The 20,204-nt window shown below is 43.4% G+C and overlaps 2 protein-coding genes and 1 long non-coding RNA gene across 3 annotated transcripts in view; all 3 read left to right on the forward strand.

The window, feature by feature from the left end:
• LOC120018378 (cytochrome P450 2M1) overlaps positions 1–9,320 on the forward strand; it is a 67,862-nt gene extending 58,542 nt beyond the window's left edge. The window contains exon 9 of the mRNA XM_038961549.1: positions 9,008–9,320. Coding sequence (XP_038817477.1) covers positions 9,008–9,198 — 191 coding nt within the window. The 3' untranslated portion in view covers positions 9,199–9,320. The remainder of the gene's footprint in view (positions 1–9,007) is intronic.
• LOC120018379 lies at positions 5,946–7,004 on the forward strand. Its single transcript, XR_005472214.1, has 3 exons — positions 5,946–5,994; positions 6,592–6,752; positions 6,916–7,004. It is a non-coding gene; the product is annotated as an uncharacterized LOC120018379 (long non-coding RNA).
• Positions 9,321–14,511: 5,191 nt separating the features above from the next.
• On the forward strand, positions 14,512–19,257 carry LOC120018657 (cytochrome P450 2M1-like). The gene is made up of 9 exons (XM_038961855.1): positions 14,512–14,703; positions 15,398–15,560; positions 15,706–15,855; positions 16,493–16,653; positions 17,683–17,859; positions 18,045–18,186; positions 18,405–18,592; positions 18,691–18,832; positions 19,058–19,257. The coding sequence occupies exons 1-9, from the start codon at positions 14,512–14,514 to the stop codon at positions 19,255–19,257; spliced, it is 1,515 nt and encodes a 504-aa protein (XP_038817783.1).
• Positions 19,258–20,204: the final 947 nt, after the last annotated feature.

Below are 20,204 nucleotides of genomic sequence, written 5' to 3' on the forward strand. Positions count from 1 at the left end.
CGTCAATAAAAAGGAAGATGTATTCGTATCACGCTGCGCCTTGGTCCACTCTTTCACCAGAAGACGATCGTGACAGAATTACCCACCACAAAAGGACAGAATTACCCACCATACCAGGACCAAGCAGCGTGTTAAGCAGCAGCAGGAGCAACATACACAGGATTCATGGACTTGGGAGGAAATACTGGATGGAAAGGGACCTTGGGCACAACCGGGAGAATATCGCCTCCCTCGTGAAGAACTGGAGGCAGCTAAAGCCGAGAGGAGGCGATATGAGGAGGCAGCACGGAAGCGAGGCTGGAAGCCTGAGAGTCAAACCCAAAAATTTCTTGGGGGGGGCTACAAGGGAGTGTGGCGAAGTCAGGTAGGAGACCTGCGCCAACTCCCCGTGCTTACCGTGGGAAGCGAGAGTACGGGCAGACACCGTGTTATGCGGTAGAGCGCACGGTGTCTCCTGTACGTGTGCATAGCCCGGTGCGGTACATTCCAGCTCCTCGTATCGGCCGGGCTAGATTGGGCATTGAGCCAGGTGCCATGAAGCCGGCTCAACGCGTCTGGTCTCCAGTGCGTCTCCTCAGGCCGGCATACATGGCACCAGCCTTACGCATGGTGTCCCTGGTTCGCCAACACAGCTCAGTGCGGGTTATTCCACCTCCCCGCACTGGTCGGGCTACGGGGACCATTCAACCAGGTAAGGTTGGGCAGGCTCAGCGCTCAAGGGAGCCAGTACGCCTGCACGGTCCGGTATATCCGGTGCCACCTCCCCGCCCCAGCCCAGTACCACCAGTGCCAACACTACGCACCAGGCTTCCAGTGCGTCTCCAGAGCCCTGTTCCTCCTCCACGCACTCGCCCTATGGTGCCTGTCTCCAGCCCGGTACCACCAGTTCCGGCACCACGCACCAAGCCTCCTGTGCGTCTCCAGAGTCCTGTGCGTCCTGTTGCTGCTCCCCGCACTAGCCTTGAGGTGCGTGTCCTTAGCCCGGTACCTCCAGTTCCGGTACCACGCACCAGGCCTACTGTGCGCCTCAGCCGGCCAGAGTCTGCCGTCTGCCCAGCGCTATCTGAGCGGCCTGCCTGCCCAGAGCCGTCTGCTCTGTCCGTCTGCCCAAAGTCGCCTGCACTGCCCGTCTGCCCAACGCCGTCTGAGCTGTCCGTCTGCCAAGCGCCGCCTGCGCTGCCCGTCTGCCCAGCACCGTCTGAGCTGCCCGTCTGTCCTGAGCTTTCAAAGCCGCCCGTCTGTCTTGAGCCTTCAGAGCCGTCCGTCAGTCAGGAGCCGCTAGAGCCGCCCGCCAGTCAGGAGCAGCCAGAGCCGCCCGCCAGTCAGGAGCAGCCAGAGCCGCCCGCCAGTCAGGAGCAGCCAGAGCCGCCCGCCAGTCAGGATCTGCCAGAGCCGCCCGCCAGTTAGGATCTGCCAGAGCCGCCCGCCAGTCAGGATCTGCCAGAGCCGCCCGCCAGTCAGGATCTGCCAGTGCCGCCCGCCAGCCAGGATCGGCCAGAGCCGTCAGTCAGCCAGGATCTGCCAGAGCCGCCAGTCAGCCAGGATCTGCCAGAGCCGCCAGTCAGCCAGGATCTGCCAGAGCCGTCAGTTAGCCAGGATCTGCCAGAGCCGTCAGTCAGTCCGGAGCTGCCCCTCAGTCCGAAGCTGCCCCTCAGTCCGGAGCTGCCCCTCAGTCTGGAGCTGCCCCTCAGTCCGGAGCTGCCCCTCCGTCCAGTGGCGCCCTCTGGGATGGTCTTCAGTCCGGGACTCGCTGCAAGGGTCGCCGTTCCAGAGGCGCCACCAAAGCGGGGATTGACTATGGTGGAGTGGGGTCCACGTCCCGCACCCGAGCCACCGCCGTAAGAAGGCCCACCCGGACCCTCCCCTTCTGTGTCAGGTTTTGCGGCCGGAGTCCGCACCTTTGGGGGGGGTACTGTCACGCCCTGGCCTTAGTTATCTTTGTTTTCTTTATTATTTTAGTTAGGTCAGGGTGTGACATGGGGGATGTATGTGTTTTTGTCTAGTCTAGGGTGTTTGTATTGTATAGGGGGTTTTGTAGAGTGTATGGGGTTGTGTTCAGTGTAGGTGTTTAGGTAAGTCTATGGTTGCCTAGTTTGGTTCTCAATTAGAGACAGCTGTCTATTGTTGTCTCTGATTGGGAGTCATATTTAGGCAGCCATAGGCATTAGGCAGGTTGTGGGTAATTGTCTATGTCTATGTTGCATGTGTGCACGTAGTTTTTATAGCTTCACGATCGTTTGTTGTTTTGTTAGTTTGTAAAAGTGTTTCGTTTTCGTGTTCATCTTCGTCAATAAAAAGGAAGATGTATTCGTATCACGCTGCGCCTTGGTCCACTCTTTCACCAGAAGACGATCGTGACAGTTACTGTACATGCAATATGCTTTGTGGAAAACACTGGACAGAAGTGGAACAGAGCATGCTGGGCGATCTCCATCTCAGAGAAGATCAGCTTGAGAGAAGTCAAGTGAGAGAAAGTTCCAGCCATCCTTGTGTTTTCATACCAGTTAGCTTTCATTGTATTAGCCAAGGCCAGTGTGCGTCCGTGTTGACATGTAAGTACATATTTCATATCTTTCAGGTGTTTATGTTTGAAGATGCACTCTGCAACGATAATGTCATATTTATTGTTATGCTAATTAGCCGTTTCTACCGCAAGCTAGCTATTGTGAGCTGGCTAGCTCTGTTTTGGTTGTCATATCATTTCAGACATTTACTAGTAACCCTGTAATTATTTGTATAGGATACTGTCCCCCAGTGCGTTGTTTATATGCCTTGTAATTGTATACGTATATGGTACATCATTATATGGGTATAACATCGTATTTCACTGTTTAGAGGTATTCAAGTAAATTGTGCAATTGTAGCCTTGTACTGAAGATGATGGTGCTATGCTTTGTAGTCAGTGGCTATTTTAGCATGTAAATCTTGGTGGGGCAAACTCACCGCAAAATGTTTTTAGATGGAAAGCAACAACACAAAACTAAACAATACATTCATTTCACTATAATGGTGACAAATGGTGCCCACAAACTGTTAGGACCTACATAAAGATGTCCCAACAGCAGAGTCCCAACAGCAGTCCCAACACCTTCAGCGGAGCCTTGTCTGGCAGCGAAACAGTTCATTCAGCCTCATTTACTGCCTTTAAAAAAAAACATAGCTGATTTGGCTGACTTACTTAGCAAATGTGGTTTCTATTGACAATTGAGATTGCGTAAGGGGACAATTGAGATTGCGTAAGGGGACAATTGAGATTGCGTAAGGGGACAATTGAGATTGCGTAAGGGGACAATTGAGATTGCGTAAGGGGACAATTGAGATTGCGTAAGGGGACAATTGAGATTGCGTAAGGGGACAATTGAGATTGCGTAAGGGGACAATTGAGATTGCGTAAGGGGACAATTGAGATTGCGTAAGGGGACAATTGAGATTGCGTAAGGGGACGACGAGCAGATTAGAGGAAATCTTATTGATTAAGCCAGCAAGGACGGACATAGTCAATATAACTATTTGTTCAGCACTTTTGAAATGTACAGCAACAGAATTCCGAACATGTGCCGTTCATACAGTATTCTCCCTGTACACCAAGTCAGAACCGTAGGATAAATAAAGGGGCCATACAAGCAGACAATGAAAGCTCTTACAATATTCAATGATTACATTTCTCTGAAACAAACTATGTGCACCATGAAGATAGAAAAGTTGGCGAAATTATGACGGGAAAGGAGACCAAATTACTAGGGTAAGGCACATGGGCTACTAACAGCTTACTACACAACATACACTTAATATTACTTTCTTAGCTACAGTATACATATCTCCCTGGCATATTACTTCATTTATGCAGCAGCATACAAGACATTCTTGGACTCACCTTGTTGTGCTATGCTCACTTGAACTGGAAGGTGGCCCGGCGGGCCTTCGTGGGCAAATTTTGTCATCCAACTTTGTCATCAAAGTCTGGCATTCTCTGGATTTATGGTGCTTTCAAGACAACTGGGAACTCAGACAAAAACAAGGTTGAATCATGATGACGTTAGAGATCTTCAGGTCGGAGCTCTAGAAAGAGGCCCGAGTTCAAAACGTATTTTCCCAGTCGGAGCTCATTTCTTTCAGAGTTCTCAGTTGTCTTGAACTCACTGAAGTCAGATTTCCCAGTTTCGAGTTTACAGTCGTTTTGAGCGCAGCAGAAGTAATGCTGGATTGACAGTGTTGAATGTTTATCCTTTTAAGCTTTGAAAAGAGACCCTTTAACCCAGACTTAGCACCACATACCCACTCCACTGAATAGCAGGCAAGTGATTGGTTTGCAATGTAATGCCACTGATGCCTTCCAAACCACTCATTGTTGAATTTGAGATGTCTAACTTTTTGTGTAATGTTTATCAAATCAAATGAAATGTTATTTGTCACATGCGCCGAATACAACAGTGAAATGTTTACTTACAAGCCCTTAACCAACAATGCAGTTTCAAGAAAAATAAGTGTTATGTAAAAATTTGATAAAAAATAAAAGTAACAAATAATTAATTAAAGAGCAGCAGTACAAAGGTACCCCTATATACAGGGGTACCGGTACAAAGTCAATATGCTGGGGCACCGGTTAGTTGAGGTAATTGAGGTAATATGTACATGTAGGTAGGGGTAAAGTGACTATGCATAGATAATAAACAGAGAGTAGCAGCAGCGTGCAAGGGCGGTAGCTTAGTGATGATCTTTGAGTGCACTATGGTGTTAAACGCTGACCTGTAGTCAATGAATAGCATTCTCAAATAGGTGTTCCTTTTGTCCAGGTGGGAAAGGGCAGTGTGGAGTGCAATAGAGATTGCATCATCTGTGGATCTGTTGGGGCGGTATGCAAATTGGAGTGGGTCTAGGGTTTCTGGGATAATGTTGTTGTGAGCCATGACCAGCCTTTCAAAGCACTTCATGGCTACAGACGTGTGTGCTACAGGTCGGTAGTCATTTAGGCAGGTTACCTTAGTGTTCTTGGGCACAGGGACTATGGTGGTCTGCTTGAAATATGTTGGTATTACAGACTCTGTCAGGGACAGGTTGAAAATGTCAGTGAAGACATTGCCAGTTGGTCAATGCATGCTTGGAGTACACATCCTGGTAATCCATCTGGCCCTGCAGCCTTGTGAATGTTGACCTGTTTAAAGGTCTTACTCACATTGGCTACGGAGAGCGTGATCACACAGTTGTCCGGAACAGCTGATGCTCTCATGCATGTTTCATTGTTACTTACCTCGAAGCGAGCATAGAAGTAATTTTGCTCGTCTTGTAGGCTCGTGTCACTGGATAGCTTGCGGCTGTGCTTCCCTTTGTAGTCTGTAATAGTTTGCAAGCCATGCCACATCCAATGAGCGTCGGAGCCGGTGTAGTACGATTCAATCTTAGTCCTGTGTTGACTCTTTGCCTGTTTGATGGTTTGAAGCTTCCGGGTTAGAATCCCGCTCCTTGAAAGCGGCAGCTCTACCCTTTAGCTCAGTGCGGATGTTGCCTGTAATCCATGGCTTCTGGTTGGGGTATGTGCGCACAGTCACTGTTGGGACGACGTCATTGATGGACTAATTGATGAAGCCAGTGACTGATGTGGTGTACTCCTCATTGCCTTCGGAAGAATCCCGGAACATTTTCTAGTCTATGCTATGTCCAGTGGCCGACCAATACGTTTTATCTATAATTTCTCATAATTATTTCTCTTCATATGACAAGGATTGAAAAGGATTTGCCAGTAGATTGTCGACTTGATTCATGATGATGACTGCTAGCTTGCTTGTTAAGATTTTGAAAGTAGGATGTTGATATGATCAGTCCAATCAAAGCTACTGTAGATATAACATGATTTGACGTCATTTTATCTGTGGCCAATGACCTTGAGCCTTATTGGACAGGCACTTCTTTGCAACTTTGGGATGGGGCGCAGGAGCATCGAAGAACAGGTCCAAGAAGAGGCTAAGATGCTAGTGAAAGCTTTCAGTGAATATGGAGGTAGATTGTTAGGTAGAGTATTTTTCTTGCATTTGAAATATATTTTATAATAACTTTATTGGCAATATCCTCGAGCGGAGCATGCGGGGCCTCAAGCGTAGAAATGATTTAATTATACATTTATTTTTTTTGCCAACTCACGAGCGAGGCCCCTTGATTAGGGAATTGTCTCTTCTGCCTAATGGTAAGTCCGCCACTGGTAAAACCTCCCCAGTACAAAACCAGACAGAGCACTTTGCCAGGACCTGCCTCTCCCTCCAGGACCCTAGGGATAAATTACAAGGGAGTTTAACATTTGTTTTGTAATCAGTGTAACTGAGAACTGGGGCAGGGTGAATGTCATCACAGGTAAGGAAGTAACTGTATACATTATTCTCAGTATATTATCTTCAGCAAGATTTTAACACTAAACATGTCATTGAAAAGGTAACATTTTACTTTAAAAGACATGGAAAAACTAGTGTTTAATTCAAACGTAGTTGTTGCTTCTCACAGCTATTTCTAAAAGTTTCACCATCATAATATTACATACTTCATGGATAACCAATCAGGTATTTTAAAGTATTTGTCTGTCCTTGCCTTCCTTTTCTAATCTAGATTCAGTTGTCAATCCCAAAGAATTGCTTTGCAATTGTGTTGGCAATGTGATCTGCTCCATAGTCTTTGGGCACAGGTTTGAAAATGACGACCCAATGTTTCAGCTCATCCAAAAGGCTGTTGATGCCTACTTCAATGTCCTCAGCAGCCCTATTGGAGCGGTACAGTAACTTTCAGCTCATCTCTTTTCATAGAATCTTCCATTGCTCTCAACGCCCTGCTAAATTGAAGCTCTATCACAGTAATTGCACAAAATGGCCTTGAGCTGACCAAGCCATTGTTTTCACTAACAAAACCCCTCCCCTTCCATCCCTTTTCTTTCAGATGTACAACATGTTCCCTAGAATTGTTTGGTACTTTCCAGGCAATCACCATGAGATGTTTGGTATCATAAACAAGGCCAAAGATTACACACAAGGGCAAGCAGAAATCCATCTTAAAACCCTTTGTATTTATGGAACTTCAACTTGAAATGTATAATATACAGCTACAGTATGTCGATGTGAATTGAATACTAAAGTATATTCTTTTCTGTATTTTGCAGTTTCACAACATAAACGTTTTCAATATATTCATTCAAGAAAATTCACGCCTTGGGAGTTTTATTGAAGACTTAGTTGTTTTGCATGGGAACGCAATTCAAGGGCAGAATAACACCTCTGAACCTCAGGACTTCATCGAGGCCTTCCTGGTTAAAATGCTGGAGGTAGAAAACACGGCATGATCCTCACATTGGAGGGTGAACCTCTTACACATTATGAAAATATGGAATGTGGCTGGAATTAAGATACCATCCATGTCCACTTATGCTAGTTCGGCTATCATGAGTGAATAGACAAGTGAGAGGCCAATGTCTGGTTTTCCAATGTATTTAGTGGTAATAGGTATGTGGAGATGGCAACAACTAGCCACCAGATGTCGCTGTTTACTTACATAACTGATGGTGACTTATTCTCTTCTCTTAGGACAAAGATGATCCCAACACTGAGTTCAACAATGATAATATGGTGATGACTGCATGGAGCCTGTTTGCTGCTGGAACAGAAACCACATCATCCACCCTAAGACAGTCATTTCTGATGATGATAAAGTACCCTCACATTCAAGGTACCCTGCTACCCAGCTCTTTATCGATTGCATCCAAGTCTCCTAGACCTATTAGATAACATTGTAATCCCAAAAAGAATAGTCCTGGACTATAAATAGTTTGACATTTGTTATTACGATGTAGTGACATGTAATAACTCCAACAACAATCCGTACATAGTATCAGTGCAACGTAATGTAAAGTGTGACTTAAATCTTCCTAAGAGAGTGAAGAAGGAGATAGACGAGGTGATTGGCTCAAGAGTGCCAACGGTTGATGACAGAGTTAAAATGTCCTACACGGATGCTGTCATTCACGAAGTCCAGAGATACATGGACCTCAGTCCCACCTCTATCCCCCACAAAGTGATCAGAGAGAGTTCTACAACTACCACATTCCAGAGGTGACCACAATTATGTAACTGTACCAACACTGAATGTTACATTTCACCATCTTTTGTTTAACATGGTGGAAGTGTTGTTAAAATTGTTTTACTGATCAACGTGCAGTTTTCATTGCAAGTGAAGGATGTTATTTTGTAATTCATTCAGGGTACCATGGTCCTGCCTCTGCTGTCCTCTGCGCTTGTTGATCCCAAACTGTTTAAAAACCCAGATGAGTTTGACTCAGAGAACTTTCTGAATGAGAATGGAGTCTTTAAGAAAAATGGATTCTTCGCTTTGAGTAAGATCATGCTGCAAGTAGTTTGTGGATTAAGTGAGTTCCTGTATCTATCCTAGCCACAAAAAACATTAAAATATGAGAGGATTGTGACTGCCCTTATCATGACACAAGGTGAGACCCAGATGCAGATACAGGAGGCAGATGGTTGGAGTCTTACAATATTTAATAATCCAATAGGGTAAAGCAAGAGAATGGTCATGGACAGGCAAAAGGTCAAAACCAGTTCAGAGTTACCGAAGGGCAGGCAGAATCAAGGTCAGGACAGGCAGGCGGGAAAGTAGTCCAGAGTCAGGCAGGGGTCAGAACCAGGAAGACTAGCAAAAGGAGAACAGGAAAAACACGCTGGTTGACTTGACAAACATATAAGACAAACTGTCACAGAGAGACAGGAAACACAGGGATAAATACACTGGGGAAAATAAGCGACACCTGGAGGGGGGTGGCGACAATCACAAGGACAGGTGAAACAGATCAGGGTTTGACAGCCCTAGCCTGGTGGAGCTAGCCTGATCCACCAGCCTAGGATTTCCCCACTCATTTAAAAAACTTAACCAGAGGTTCTCAGGTTTCTTGTTAACTTCAATTCAGTTATAGGCTCAGCTGACTGACAATTACCTCTCCCTTCTCCTTTCTCTTTTCCCTCAGGGAAGCGGGCGTGTCCTGGGGAGGCTCTGGCCAGAGTGGAGCTCTTTCTCTTCTTTACCTCCCTCCTGCAGCGCTTCACTTTCACCGGCACCAAACCTCCAGAGGAGATCAACATCGAGCCAGTGTGCTCCAGCTTTGGCCGCATGCCACGTTCCTATGATTGCTACATCAAACTCAGGACTGAGGAGTGACCACTTTACTGTGGAGAGGTCACAGGTTCAGCTTCACAGGCAGCTGCTTGTCATTATACAGTAACCATAGCCTTACATTTACCACCTTTTTTCTTGTAGACAACTATAGACGGGTTAGTGAGTTGCATGTATCTTGCTATTATCCTCAGGTATGAGGATCTCTAAGGTATTGGTTGATATGTCAAGGCAAATTTCTGTCCACATTCATGCATTTTTAAGCTTGTTTTTGGTCAGGTTTCAAGAATTCCCATCAGAGATGTTGCTTACCATATCTCTATACTTTTTATCACACTCCCCTGCTTTGTGCCCTTGTTAAATAGGACAACATTTCTGCACAGGCATATAGGTTCATATTCAATTGTCTATTGAAACGTTATGGTGAAAGGACCAAACGTTTCAGGTGTTAAAATGTAAGCAACTGAAATTGGTCTTGTTGTGTAGGTTGCTATGTGGTTAGGACTGTACATCTATACTGGCAGAGCACTAAGGGGTACTGTACACTATGTATACTGTGGGGTCTGCCTTTGTTTTCAACATGACTGATGTATTGTAACACAACATTTGGTTGTAACTTTTGCTTCAACTAATAAATAGTACTACACACTTCAGCCAGATTCAAACAATATCTTGTGTGTCCAGACCTGAAGAACACTGTTAGTGGAATGTTAGTGGTTACCAGAAAAATAAATCAATTTACTCATGAAAATAGTATTGTCATGGTACAACACATTTTTCATATGCTTTTGACACAATGGTTGTGTTTGGCTCAACTGATATTGAGTTTGTTTGCAAACTTAAACCTACAGTGCTGTGAAAAAGTATTTGCCCCCTTCCTAATTTTCTCTACTTTTACATATTTTTGATTATGAATGTACTCAGATCTTCAACCAAAATCGACACAACGATTACATACTTACTTCATAAACAAAGTTATCCAACACCCAATGCCCTTGTGTGAAAAAGTAATTGCCCCCTTACACTCATAACTGGTTGTGCCAGATTTAGCTGCAATGACTCCAACAAAACTCTTACTATAGTTGTTGATCAGCCTAGGCTATTCCAAAACTTCAAATGTGTTGCTTTTTAACCATTTTCATGTACACTTATTGTGTGTTTTGAAACACTGTCTTGCTGCATGATTCAGCTTCAGCTCACAGATGTATGGCCCGACGTTCTCCTGTAGAATTCTCTGATACAGAGCAGAAATCATGGTTCCTTCTATTAAGGCAAGTCGTCCAGGTCCTGAGGCAGCAAAGCATCCCCAAACCAGCACACTACCACCACCATGCTGTTCGTTGATATGAGGTTCTTACTGTGGAATGCAGTGTTTGGTTTTCGCCCGGCATAATGGAACCCATGTCGTCCATCTGTGAGCTGAAGCGCAGCTGGATCATGCAGAAAGACAATGATCCAAAACACATAATCAAGTCTACACGAGAATGGTTAAAAAGCAAAAAAAAAGACATTTTGGAATGGCCTAGTCAAAGTCCTGACCTAATCCCAATTGAGATGTGGCAAGACTTGAAACGAGCAGTTCATGCTTGAAAACCCACAAATGTTGCTGAGTTAAAGCAGTTCTGCATGCAAGTGTGGGCCAGAATTCCTCCACAGAGATGTAAGAGACGTATCTACAGGAAGCATTTGGTTGCAGTCATTGCAGCTAAATCTGGCACAACCAGTTATTAAGTTCAAGGGGGCAATTACTTTTTCACACAGGGGAATTGGGTGTTGGACAACTTTGTTAATTAAATAAATAAAATAAGTATACATTTTGTTTGTTATTTGTAAATTCAGGTTTCCTTTATCTAATAAGATCTGATAATAATCTGTTGAATTTTTTTTTGCAAAAATAGAGAAAATCAGAAAGGGAGCAAATACTTTTTCACTGTCAGTGATACTGGCAAGAAAATAGACTGGCTAGCTAACAACGTCATGAAAACAATGTGCGCTTCAAATGGACAGAAAGCTGTATGTTATGGTTCTGGATGGCCAGATAGCTAACAACAATGACACGAAACTGCCATGTCGTGAACCGTAAGTGGCTCGTTTCAGCTCATTTGATCTTGCTGTTGATACCATATCTTGTTTTGACTGTCACATTTCTGCTAATATGGCTAATAATTAGCTATCTAGCTAGCTACCAACAACCATAACGATGTATTTGAGAGACCAGTGCTCACAAAATATAGTTTACATGTCATCAACAATCTAAGCCAATCCAGTCTGTTTTGCCCCATAGTTGTGCACGCATCGGTTTTGTTGCTAGACAACCAACACCATAGTGCACTCCAAGCTCATCATTAAGCTTCAAGTTCCTCTGCGTCCACATCACTGACAACCTGAAATGGTCCATCCATACAGACAATGTGGTCAAGAAGGTGCAAACTCAGGAGGCTGAAGAAATTTGACTTTGCCCCTGAGATCCTCACAAACTTCTACAGATGCCCTATGGCGAGCATCCTGTCAGGCTGTATCACTGCCTGGTGTGGAAACGGCACCATCCGCAACCACCGGGCTCTCCAGAGATGGGTGAGGTCACCGGGGGCACACTGCCTGCCCTCCAGGACATCTACAGCACCCGGTGTCACAGGAAGGCCAAGAAGATCCTCAAGGACCTCAGCCACCCGAGCCGCGGCCTGTTCACCCCGCTACAATCTAGAAGGAGGAGACAGTACAGGTGCATCAAAGCTTGCACAGAGAGCCTGAAAAACAGCTTCTATCTCTAGGCCATCAGACTGTTAAATAGTCACCACAAGCTGGCCTCCGCCCAGTACCCTGCCCTGAACTTAGTCACTGTTACTAGCCAGTCTCCACCCTGTACCCTGCCCTGAACTTAGTCACAGTTACTAGCCAGCCTCCGCCCAGTACCCTGCCCTGAACTTAGTCAATGTTACGAGTCGGGTACCACCCAATACTTTACTCTGCACCTTAGAGACTGCTGCCCTATATACAGTTGAAGTCAGAAGTTTACATACACTTAGGTTGGAATCATTAAAACTCCTTTTTCAACCACTCCACAAATTTCTTGTTAACAAACTATAGTTTTGGCAAGTCGGTTAGGACATCTACTTTGTGCATGACACAAGTCATTTTTCCAACAATTGTTTACAGACAGATTATTTAACTTATAATTCACTGTATCACAATTCCAGTGTGTCAGAAGTTTACATACACTGAGTTGACTGTGCCTTTAAACAGCTTGGAAAATTCCAGAAAAGGATGTCATGGCTTTAGAAGCTTCTGATTGACTAATTGACATAATTTGAGTCAATTGGAGGTGTACCTGTGGATGTATTTCAAGGCCTACCTTCAAACTCAGTGCTTCTTTGCTTGACATCATGGGAAAATCAAAAGAAATCAGCCAAGACCTCAGAAAAAGATGGTAGACCTCCACAAGTCTGGTTCATCCCTGGGAGCAATTTCCAAACGCCTGAAGGTACCACGTTCATCTGTACAAACAATCGTACGCAAGTATAAACACCATGGGACCACACAGCCGTCATACTGCTCAGGAAGGAGACGCGTTCTGTCTCCTAGAGATGAACGTACTTTGGTGCGAAAAGTGCAAATCAATCCCAGAACAACAGCAAAGGACCTTGTGAAGATGCTGGAGGAAACAGGTACAAAAGTATCTATATCCACAGTAAAACGAGTCCTATATCGACATAACCTGAAAGGCCGCTCAGCAAGGAAGAAGCCACTGCTCCAAAAACGCCATAAAAAAGCCAGGCTACGGTTTGCAACTGCACATGGGGACAAAGATCGTACTTTATAGAGAAATGTCCTCTGGTCTGATGAAACAAAAATAGAGCTGTTTGGCCATAATGATCATCTTTATGTTTGGAGGAAAAAGGGGGAGGCTTGCAAGCCGAAGAACACCATCCCAACTGTGAAGCACGGGGGTGGCAGCATCATGTTGTGGGGGTGTTTTGCTGCACGAGGGACTGGTGCACTTCACAAAATAGATGGCATCATGAGGTGGGAAATTATGTGGATATATTGAAGCAACATCTCAAGACATCAGTCAGGAAGTTAAAGCTTGGTCGCAAATGGGTCTTCCAAATAAACAATGACCCCAAGCATACTTCAAAAGTTGTGGCAAAATGGCTTAACGACAACAAAGTCAAGGTATTGGAGTGGCCATCACAAAGCCCTGACCTCAATCCTATAGACAATTTGTGGGCAGAACTGAAAAAGCGTGTGCGAGCAAGGAGGCCTACATACCTGACTCAGTTACACCAGCTCTGTCCGGAGGAATGGGCCAAAATTCCCACAACTTATTGTGGGAAGCTTGTGGAAGGCTACCCAAAACATTTGACCCAAGTTAAACAATTTAAAGGCAATGCTACCAAATACTAATTGAGTGTATGTAAACTTCTGACCCACTGGGAATGTGATGAAAGAAATAAAAGCTGAAATAAATCATTCTCTCTACTATTATTCTGACATTTCACATTCTTAAAAGAAAGTGGTGATCCTAACTGACCTAAGACAGGGAATTTTTACTAGTATTACATTTCAGGAATTGTGAAAAACTGAGTTTAAATATATTTGGCTAAGCTGTATGTAAATTGCCGACTTCAACTGTACATAGTCATTTAACACTGGTGACATTAATAATGTTTACATACTGTTTTACCCACTTCATATGTATATACTGTAGTCTAGGCAAGGCTCATCCTTATAGAACAGGTGCTGTTCACACCTTTTCACTCCTTTTCTATTCATATACTGTCCATTGTCTATACACACCATCATAAACATATATATTTATATTCTGGAGTCTGACGTTGCTCGTTCTGATATTTCTTAATTTTATTTTTTGGCTTTGTGTGTATTGTTTTGTATTGTTAGGTATTACTGCACTGGTGGAGCTAGAAACATAAGCATTTCGTTGCACCTGCGATAACATCTGCAAAATATGTGTACACAACCAATACATTTTGATTTGAACCCGTCTATTGTGCGGTTTATTTTCTTAACTGATTTTGTCTGCGTAACATTTTTTACAAATCAGTTATACACGTTGTCTGTTAAAATAGGCTACATACAGTGCAGGAGAGCGTACTCTACATACCCCGAGGGTGTTGTGAGGAGCCCTTAAAAGAGTCACTATTTTTTCTGACAGTCGTCAGACACATCTTTCTTGTTTATTAGTCATTCATTAAATGATAGTTCCTGTTTACCCTCCAACCACAGCTTACCTGTAGCATCTTGCACACAACGTCCCACTTTCTCTCTTTGCCTACAGTACATAGCTAAGAGTAACTGCCACACTGCTCAGACACATCTTAGTCCTTAAGTGACTTCAACATGGATTTACTACATGTACTGCAGACTAACATTTTGTCCATAATAATGGCTATAGTGGTTATTATTTTACTTTGGAAGTACATGGGGAAACAGAGCAGCTATGGACGTTTGCCTCCGGGTCCTTCACCAATTCCTCTGCTTGGTAACTTGTTACAAATGGATCTGAAACGACCGGACATGTCCTACATGAAGGTCAGTTAAAAGCTACAATCTGTTTGATTTTCTCAAAGTCATAGATGTAGCTACGGATGCAAGTACTGCAGTCATAGATCAATATTATAGTTTTAATAATTTGAAGCTACAGTATACATTGTTTGCAGTGTTGAGGATTAACTGATTACATGTACTGTAATCAGTTACATGTAATCTGATTACAAAACTAACTAATCAGTTACGTACCACCAAAAATATTGTAATCAGATTACAGATACTTTTGAAAAACGAGATGATTACTTATTGGATTATTCAGAAAGGATGTTTGCAATAAAAATATATACTTTTTTGTCAATGACATTCAATTCTGCATTTAAAAAAGGCACAAGTTGAAGTTTGTTCCACCTGAGCGAGTCTGATCACGAGTCAGAGACCACTATGAAGACATACCAAATTAGTTTGATGGATCATTTGTGTCTTTTTCTATTGCCTCTTGAGGGGAAAGTAAAGTTACTGAGTTTGGACATTTCAAAAGTTACATTACTGATTCTTATTTTGGACAGGTAACTAGCAACTGTAACAGATTATATTTACAAAGTAATCTACTCTACCCCGAGCATTTGTTTAAAAACAATGGGATAAGATGAGGGGATAAGACAGTTGTACTAAGTTCATGAAGGAGTTATACGTTATATTCTTCAAGAATCAATGGGTTCCTCTCATCTCTCATCAGTTCAGTAAGACATATGGCTCAGTGTTTACTGTATGGCTGGGCTCCAAACCTGTAGTGGTGATCTCTGGCTATCAGGCTATCAAGGATGCTTTTGTCAACCAAGGAGAAGATTTCAATGGAAGAGCCAACTCTGCCATTACCCTGAAACTTGTTAACGAACACGGTGAGTAAAATGACTGGAAGAGGGATGTTGTAAAATACATGTGTCATAGTGTTGTAATCTGCGTGGGAATTGACTTTGCTTAGAAAAGGGAAGTACTGTGCATTGTTCATCCTATCTCTCTGTCTTGTTGTACTCATCAATCTAGGGGTGGGATTGAGTAATGGGCAGAGATGGAAAACTCTTCGCAGTTTCTCCTTGATGTCCCTGAAAAACCTTGGAAAAGGATGCAGGAGCCTCGAGGAGAGGGTCCAAGAGGAAGCTAAGAGTCTAGTGAAAACCTTCAGTGAACATGGAGGTATGTTGTTTTTGTCGGTGTCATCTGTACGTGTGTGTGCGTGCATGAGTGCATCACAGGAGGCTGCTGAGGGGAGGACGGTACATAATAATGTCTGGAAAAGAGTGAATGGAATGGCATCAAACACATAGAAACCATGTGTTTGATGTATTTGATACCATACCACTTATTCCGCTCCAGCCATTACCACAAGCCTGTCCTCCACAGTTGAGGTTCCACCAACCTGCCTCCACAAGTGGCACAGTGGTCTACAGACCCAGTTCGATCCCAGGCTGTGTCACAGCAAAATTGGCCCAGCGTCATCCGGTTTAGGGGAGGGTTTGGCCGGCCGGGATATCCTTGTCCCATCGCGCTCTAGTGACTCCTTGTGGCGGGTCGGCGCATGCACGCTGACTTCGGTCAAGAAGCAGTACGGCTGGGCAGGGTCGTGTTTCGGAGGACGCATGGCTCTCGACCTTCGCCTCTCCTGATTCCGTACGGGAGTTGCAGCGATGGGACAAGTCTGTAACTACCAATTTTATATAATGAAATTGGGGAGAAAAAGGGGTAAAATGTTTTTTTAAATATATAATTTGCCACCAACCTCCTGTGGTGTGCAAGCATGCGTGTTTATGCTTGTCTGCTGTCTCTATTCCAGATTCCACTGTCGACCCCAAAGAACTCCTGTTCCATTCTATCATCAACCTATTCTGGTCCATAGTCTTTGGGCGCAGGTTTGAATACAACGACCCAGAGTTTCAGATCCTCTACAAGCCTGTCTATACATACTTCGACATGCTAAAAAGCAAAGTGGCAATGGTATGGTAGCACATACAGTGCCTTCAATTATCTGTAAGGTCCCTCAGTCAAGCAGTGAATTTCAAATGCAGATTCAACCACAAAGACCAGGGAGGTTTTCCAATGTCTTGAAAAGATGGGCCCCTATTGATAGATGGGGGGGAAAGAAGCAGACATTGAATATCCCTTTGAGTATGGAGAATTTATTAATTACACTTCGGACGGTGTATCAATACACCCAGTCACTACAAAGATACAGGTGTCCTTCCTAACTCAGTTGCCAGAAAGGAAGGAAACCGCTCAGTGATTTCACTTTTTTTATGATTGGTTGTATTGATACATAATCTAAAGCCTAATTAATAACTTTACCATGCTCAAGGAGATATTCAGTGTCTGTAAAAAAACAAAAAAACATTTGTATATACCAATTGGTGCCTTTCTTTGCGAGGCATTGGAAAAGCCAATGTGGTTGAATCTGTCCTCAAAAAACATTACTCAAGTGAAGGTACTTACAGATACTTGTATGTGTGGGGTACAGAGATCGTGTAGTCATTCAATAAATCATGTTAACCCCTATTATTGTCCATGCAACTTCTATGATTTGTTAGGTAAATGGACTCCTGAACCTAATAAGGCTTGCCACAACAAAGAGGGCAAATACTCATATAACCAAGACATTTGAGTTATTAAAAAATAAAAAATAAAAAATAAATGTATAGAATGTTATTTTCACTGACATTATTTGGTATTTTGTGTAGATCAGTGACAAAGAAATCATAATTATATAAATGTCAAACCCAGCTTGTAATGCAACAAAATGTGAAACAAATCCAAGGTGGATAAATACACTGTATGCCTGTTATTTATCTATACACGCTCTTCCAAAGCATGACTTGATTGTGTCTTATAAGCTTGCCTGCCGAAATGGATAATGATAACAAAAGTATGTGTCACCATTTGTGTCACCATATGTGTCAAATGTGTCACCATTTGAATATAACAACCACCCCTTCTTTCATTCCCATGTTTCCAATGTTGCGTCTCTTCTAGCTGTACAACATTTTCCCCAGAATTGTTGAGTGCTTTCCAGGAAAACACCATGAGCTGGGTAAGGCCATAGACAAGGCCAAAGCTTACATACGAGAGGAAGCAGATCGTCGCCTTAAAAACCTGGACACCTTTAACCCTCAGGACTACTTCGACGTCTTCCTGGTTAAAATGCTGGAGGTAAAACAGAATTTGGAATTTGATGTTGAACCTCTTTCACAGTATCAAAATATTGTAATAGCACCAACTAGCCACAAGAAAATATATGATCAATGTTTACGTGGGTCTGAACCTTTGTGCAAAAATCGTACTTTTTCACAAATCTATCAGTGTAAGATTTAGAGGTATCTTCCAACTTTCCTTAGGAGAAGGGTCACCCCGAGACCGAGTTCAACTATGAGAACTTGTTTCCGTGTGTGTGGGATCTGTTTGCTGCCGGCACGGAGACCCAGTCCTCCACCCTATCACACGCCTGTCTGATGATGATCAAGTACCCTGACATCCAAGGTATTCTCTCTTCTGCATCACTGTTATTGAAATTATACAAATGTATTGCAAATAGAAAATAGTACTGGTAAACCAGCCAAATAGCTGCAACAGAGAGTTTACATTACACACCATGTAAGCAGCACATACATGCGGGCATTTCTTCATTCCCAATAGACTGTAAACACTGTATATTAACCCAAAAGCTATGAAGGCCTATGACTGTCTTTCTTCCTCAGAGAAAGTTCAGAAGGAGATAGACGAGGTGATTGGCTCAAACAGAGTCCCCACAGTTGACGACAGACATAAGATGCCCTACACGGACGCTGTAATCCACGAAATCCAGAGAAGTATGAGTCTTGCTCCCATTTCTTTCCCTCACCAAATGACCCGAGACACAACGTTCCACAACTACCACATCCCAAAGGTGACCACCATTTCCGCAGACTTATCCTAAACGTCTATCATTTTGACTTGTTAAACTGTCAATTGTTTTACGTAAGTACTCTTTTGTAATTCTTCCAGGGTACCACGGTGTTTCCGCTGTTGTCATCTGTGCTGTTTGACCCCAAACTGTTCAAGAACCCAGATGAGTTTGACCCAGAGAACTTCCTGGATGAAAATGGAGTCTTTAAGGAAAACAATGGATTTCTTGTTTTTGGACTGGGTAAAATGTTACAATTGGCTAATAGAATAATATGAGAATGTGAAAACAATAACCACTCTGTAGTAGCTCTCAGATAAAAAGACTAAACATCATCACACAATATACACATTGCTAGCATCTTGTTTGATAGGTTTTGCATGTCAAACAAGGCCAATGTGTAGGTTTCAGTCTCAGGAGTGTAGGTTGACTGCTGAAGGTAACTTCTCTCCTCTCACTGTCCATCAGGGAAGCGCTACTGCCTGGGAGATGGAATGGGGATTCCCAGGACGGTGCTCTTCCTGTTCTTTACTTCCCTTCTTCAGCGCTTCACCTTCAGGGGCACCAAACCTCCAGAGGAAATTGACGCCAGTGTAGTATCCTACTTTCATGGTCGCCTGGCGCGCCCCTACACCTGCTATGTCAAACTCAGGACACCAAATATTTAATTGATCAAACAGCTTTTAATCTTGATTAAATTCAATGTGATTTCTTTTCTGAATAAGGAAGCTCAACAGCAAAGTTGTCATGTCATTATTAATGTCCATTTTTTTGTTAGATACAAAAAAACAATAGACAAATACTGTCAGATTAAGAATAATTTAATTTAAATAACAAACACGTAAATAAAAAGTGAGTAAAAATAGTGTCCATTCATGTCACATAGTCTTATATGTGAGATTTAGTGCTGCTCTTTGTACTGTAATCTCCCGGTGATGATAACCTACTCACACAGAGTTAAATATCATTTGAGTGTCAGTGCGCCAAGTTTACCTGTTGACAGGTATATAGAACATGTGGAGTCACGTCAGAAGGTCATGTCCGTTTATGTAACACGTTCCACCTCTGCCACAATGGACCCAATGTATTATGGGTCCAGGGTGACAGTACAGTCCTAACCCACTGCACGGTTCTAACATAGGCTTCCATTGAATCTACCTCCCTTTGACCTCAATTTACTGGATCCACTCTCTAGATCCAGGTCACGCTACCACTGTAACACATACTAGCAATGCTAACTAACTATATGCTACATCTGGTCATTTTTTAATTGAAAGGTCAATGTCTGACATAAGCAGTTTTACAAACAACACAGTATTTTGTCATGTTTGCCAAAGAAATTCCAAAGGCTATGCGTGCTGTTGCCAAAGGTACATTATACTAGAAGATATTTGTGAAGTGCAATGCTCAGTTCGTGAATGCTATTTCAGTTGTGAGGATCAGCCAAGCCACTTTGGAAATTAAGATAATAGCGCGCACACACACACACACACACACACACACACACACACACACACACACACACACACACACACACACACACACACACACACACACACACACACACACACACACACACACACACACACCATTAGAGTAATGATCTATGCCACCA

The sequence above is a fragment of the Salvelinus namaycush genome, chromosome 23 (genome assembly GCF_016432855.1).
Source record: "Salvelinus namaycush isolate Seneca chromosome 23, SaNama_1.0, whole genome shotgun sequence".
Taxonomy (NCBI): Eukaryota; Metazoa; Chordata; class Actinopteri; order Salmoniformes; family Salmonidae; genus Salvelinus; species Salvelinus namaycush.

What these genes read in the sequence shown, in the direction of transcription:
- LOC120018657 (XM_038961855.1), top strand. Translation starts at nt 14,512, where the DNA reads ATGGATTTACTACATGTACTGCAGACTAACATTTTGTCCATAATAATG. An exon ending in CGGACATGTCCTACATGAAG is followed by an intron (nt 14,704 to 15,397) that starts GTCAGTTAAAAG and finishes ATCTCTCATCAG; the next exon opens with TTCAGTAAGACATATGGCTC. An exon ending in AACCTTCAGTGAACATGGAG is followed by an intron (nt 15,856 to 16,492) that starts GTATGTTGTTTT and finishes TCTCTATTCCAG; the next exon opens with ATTCCACTGTCGACCCCAAA.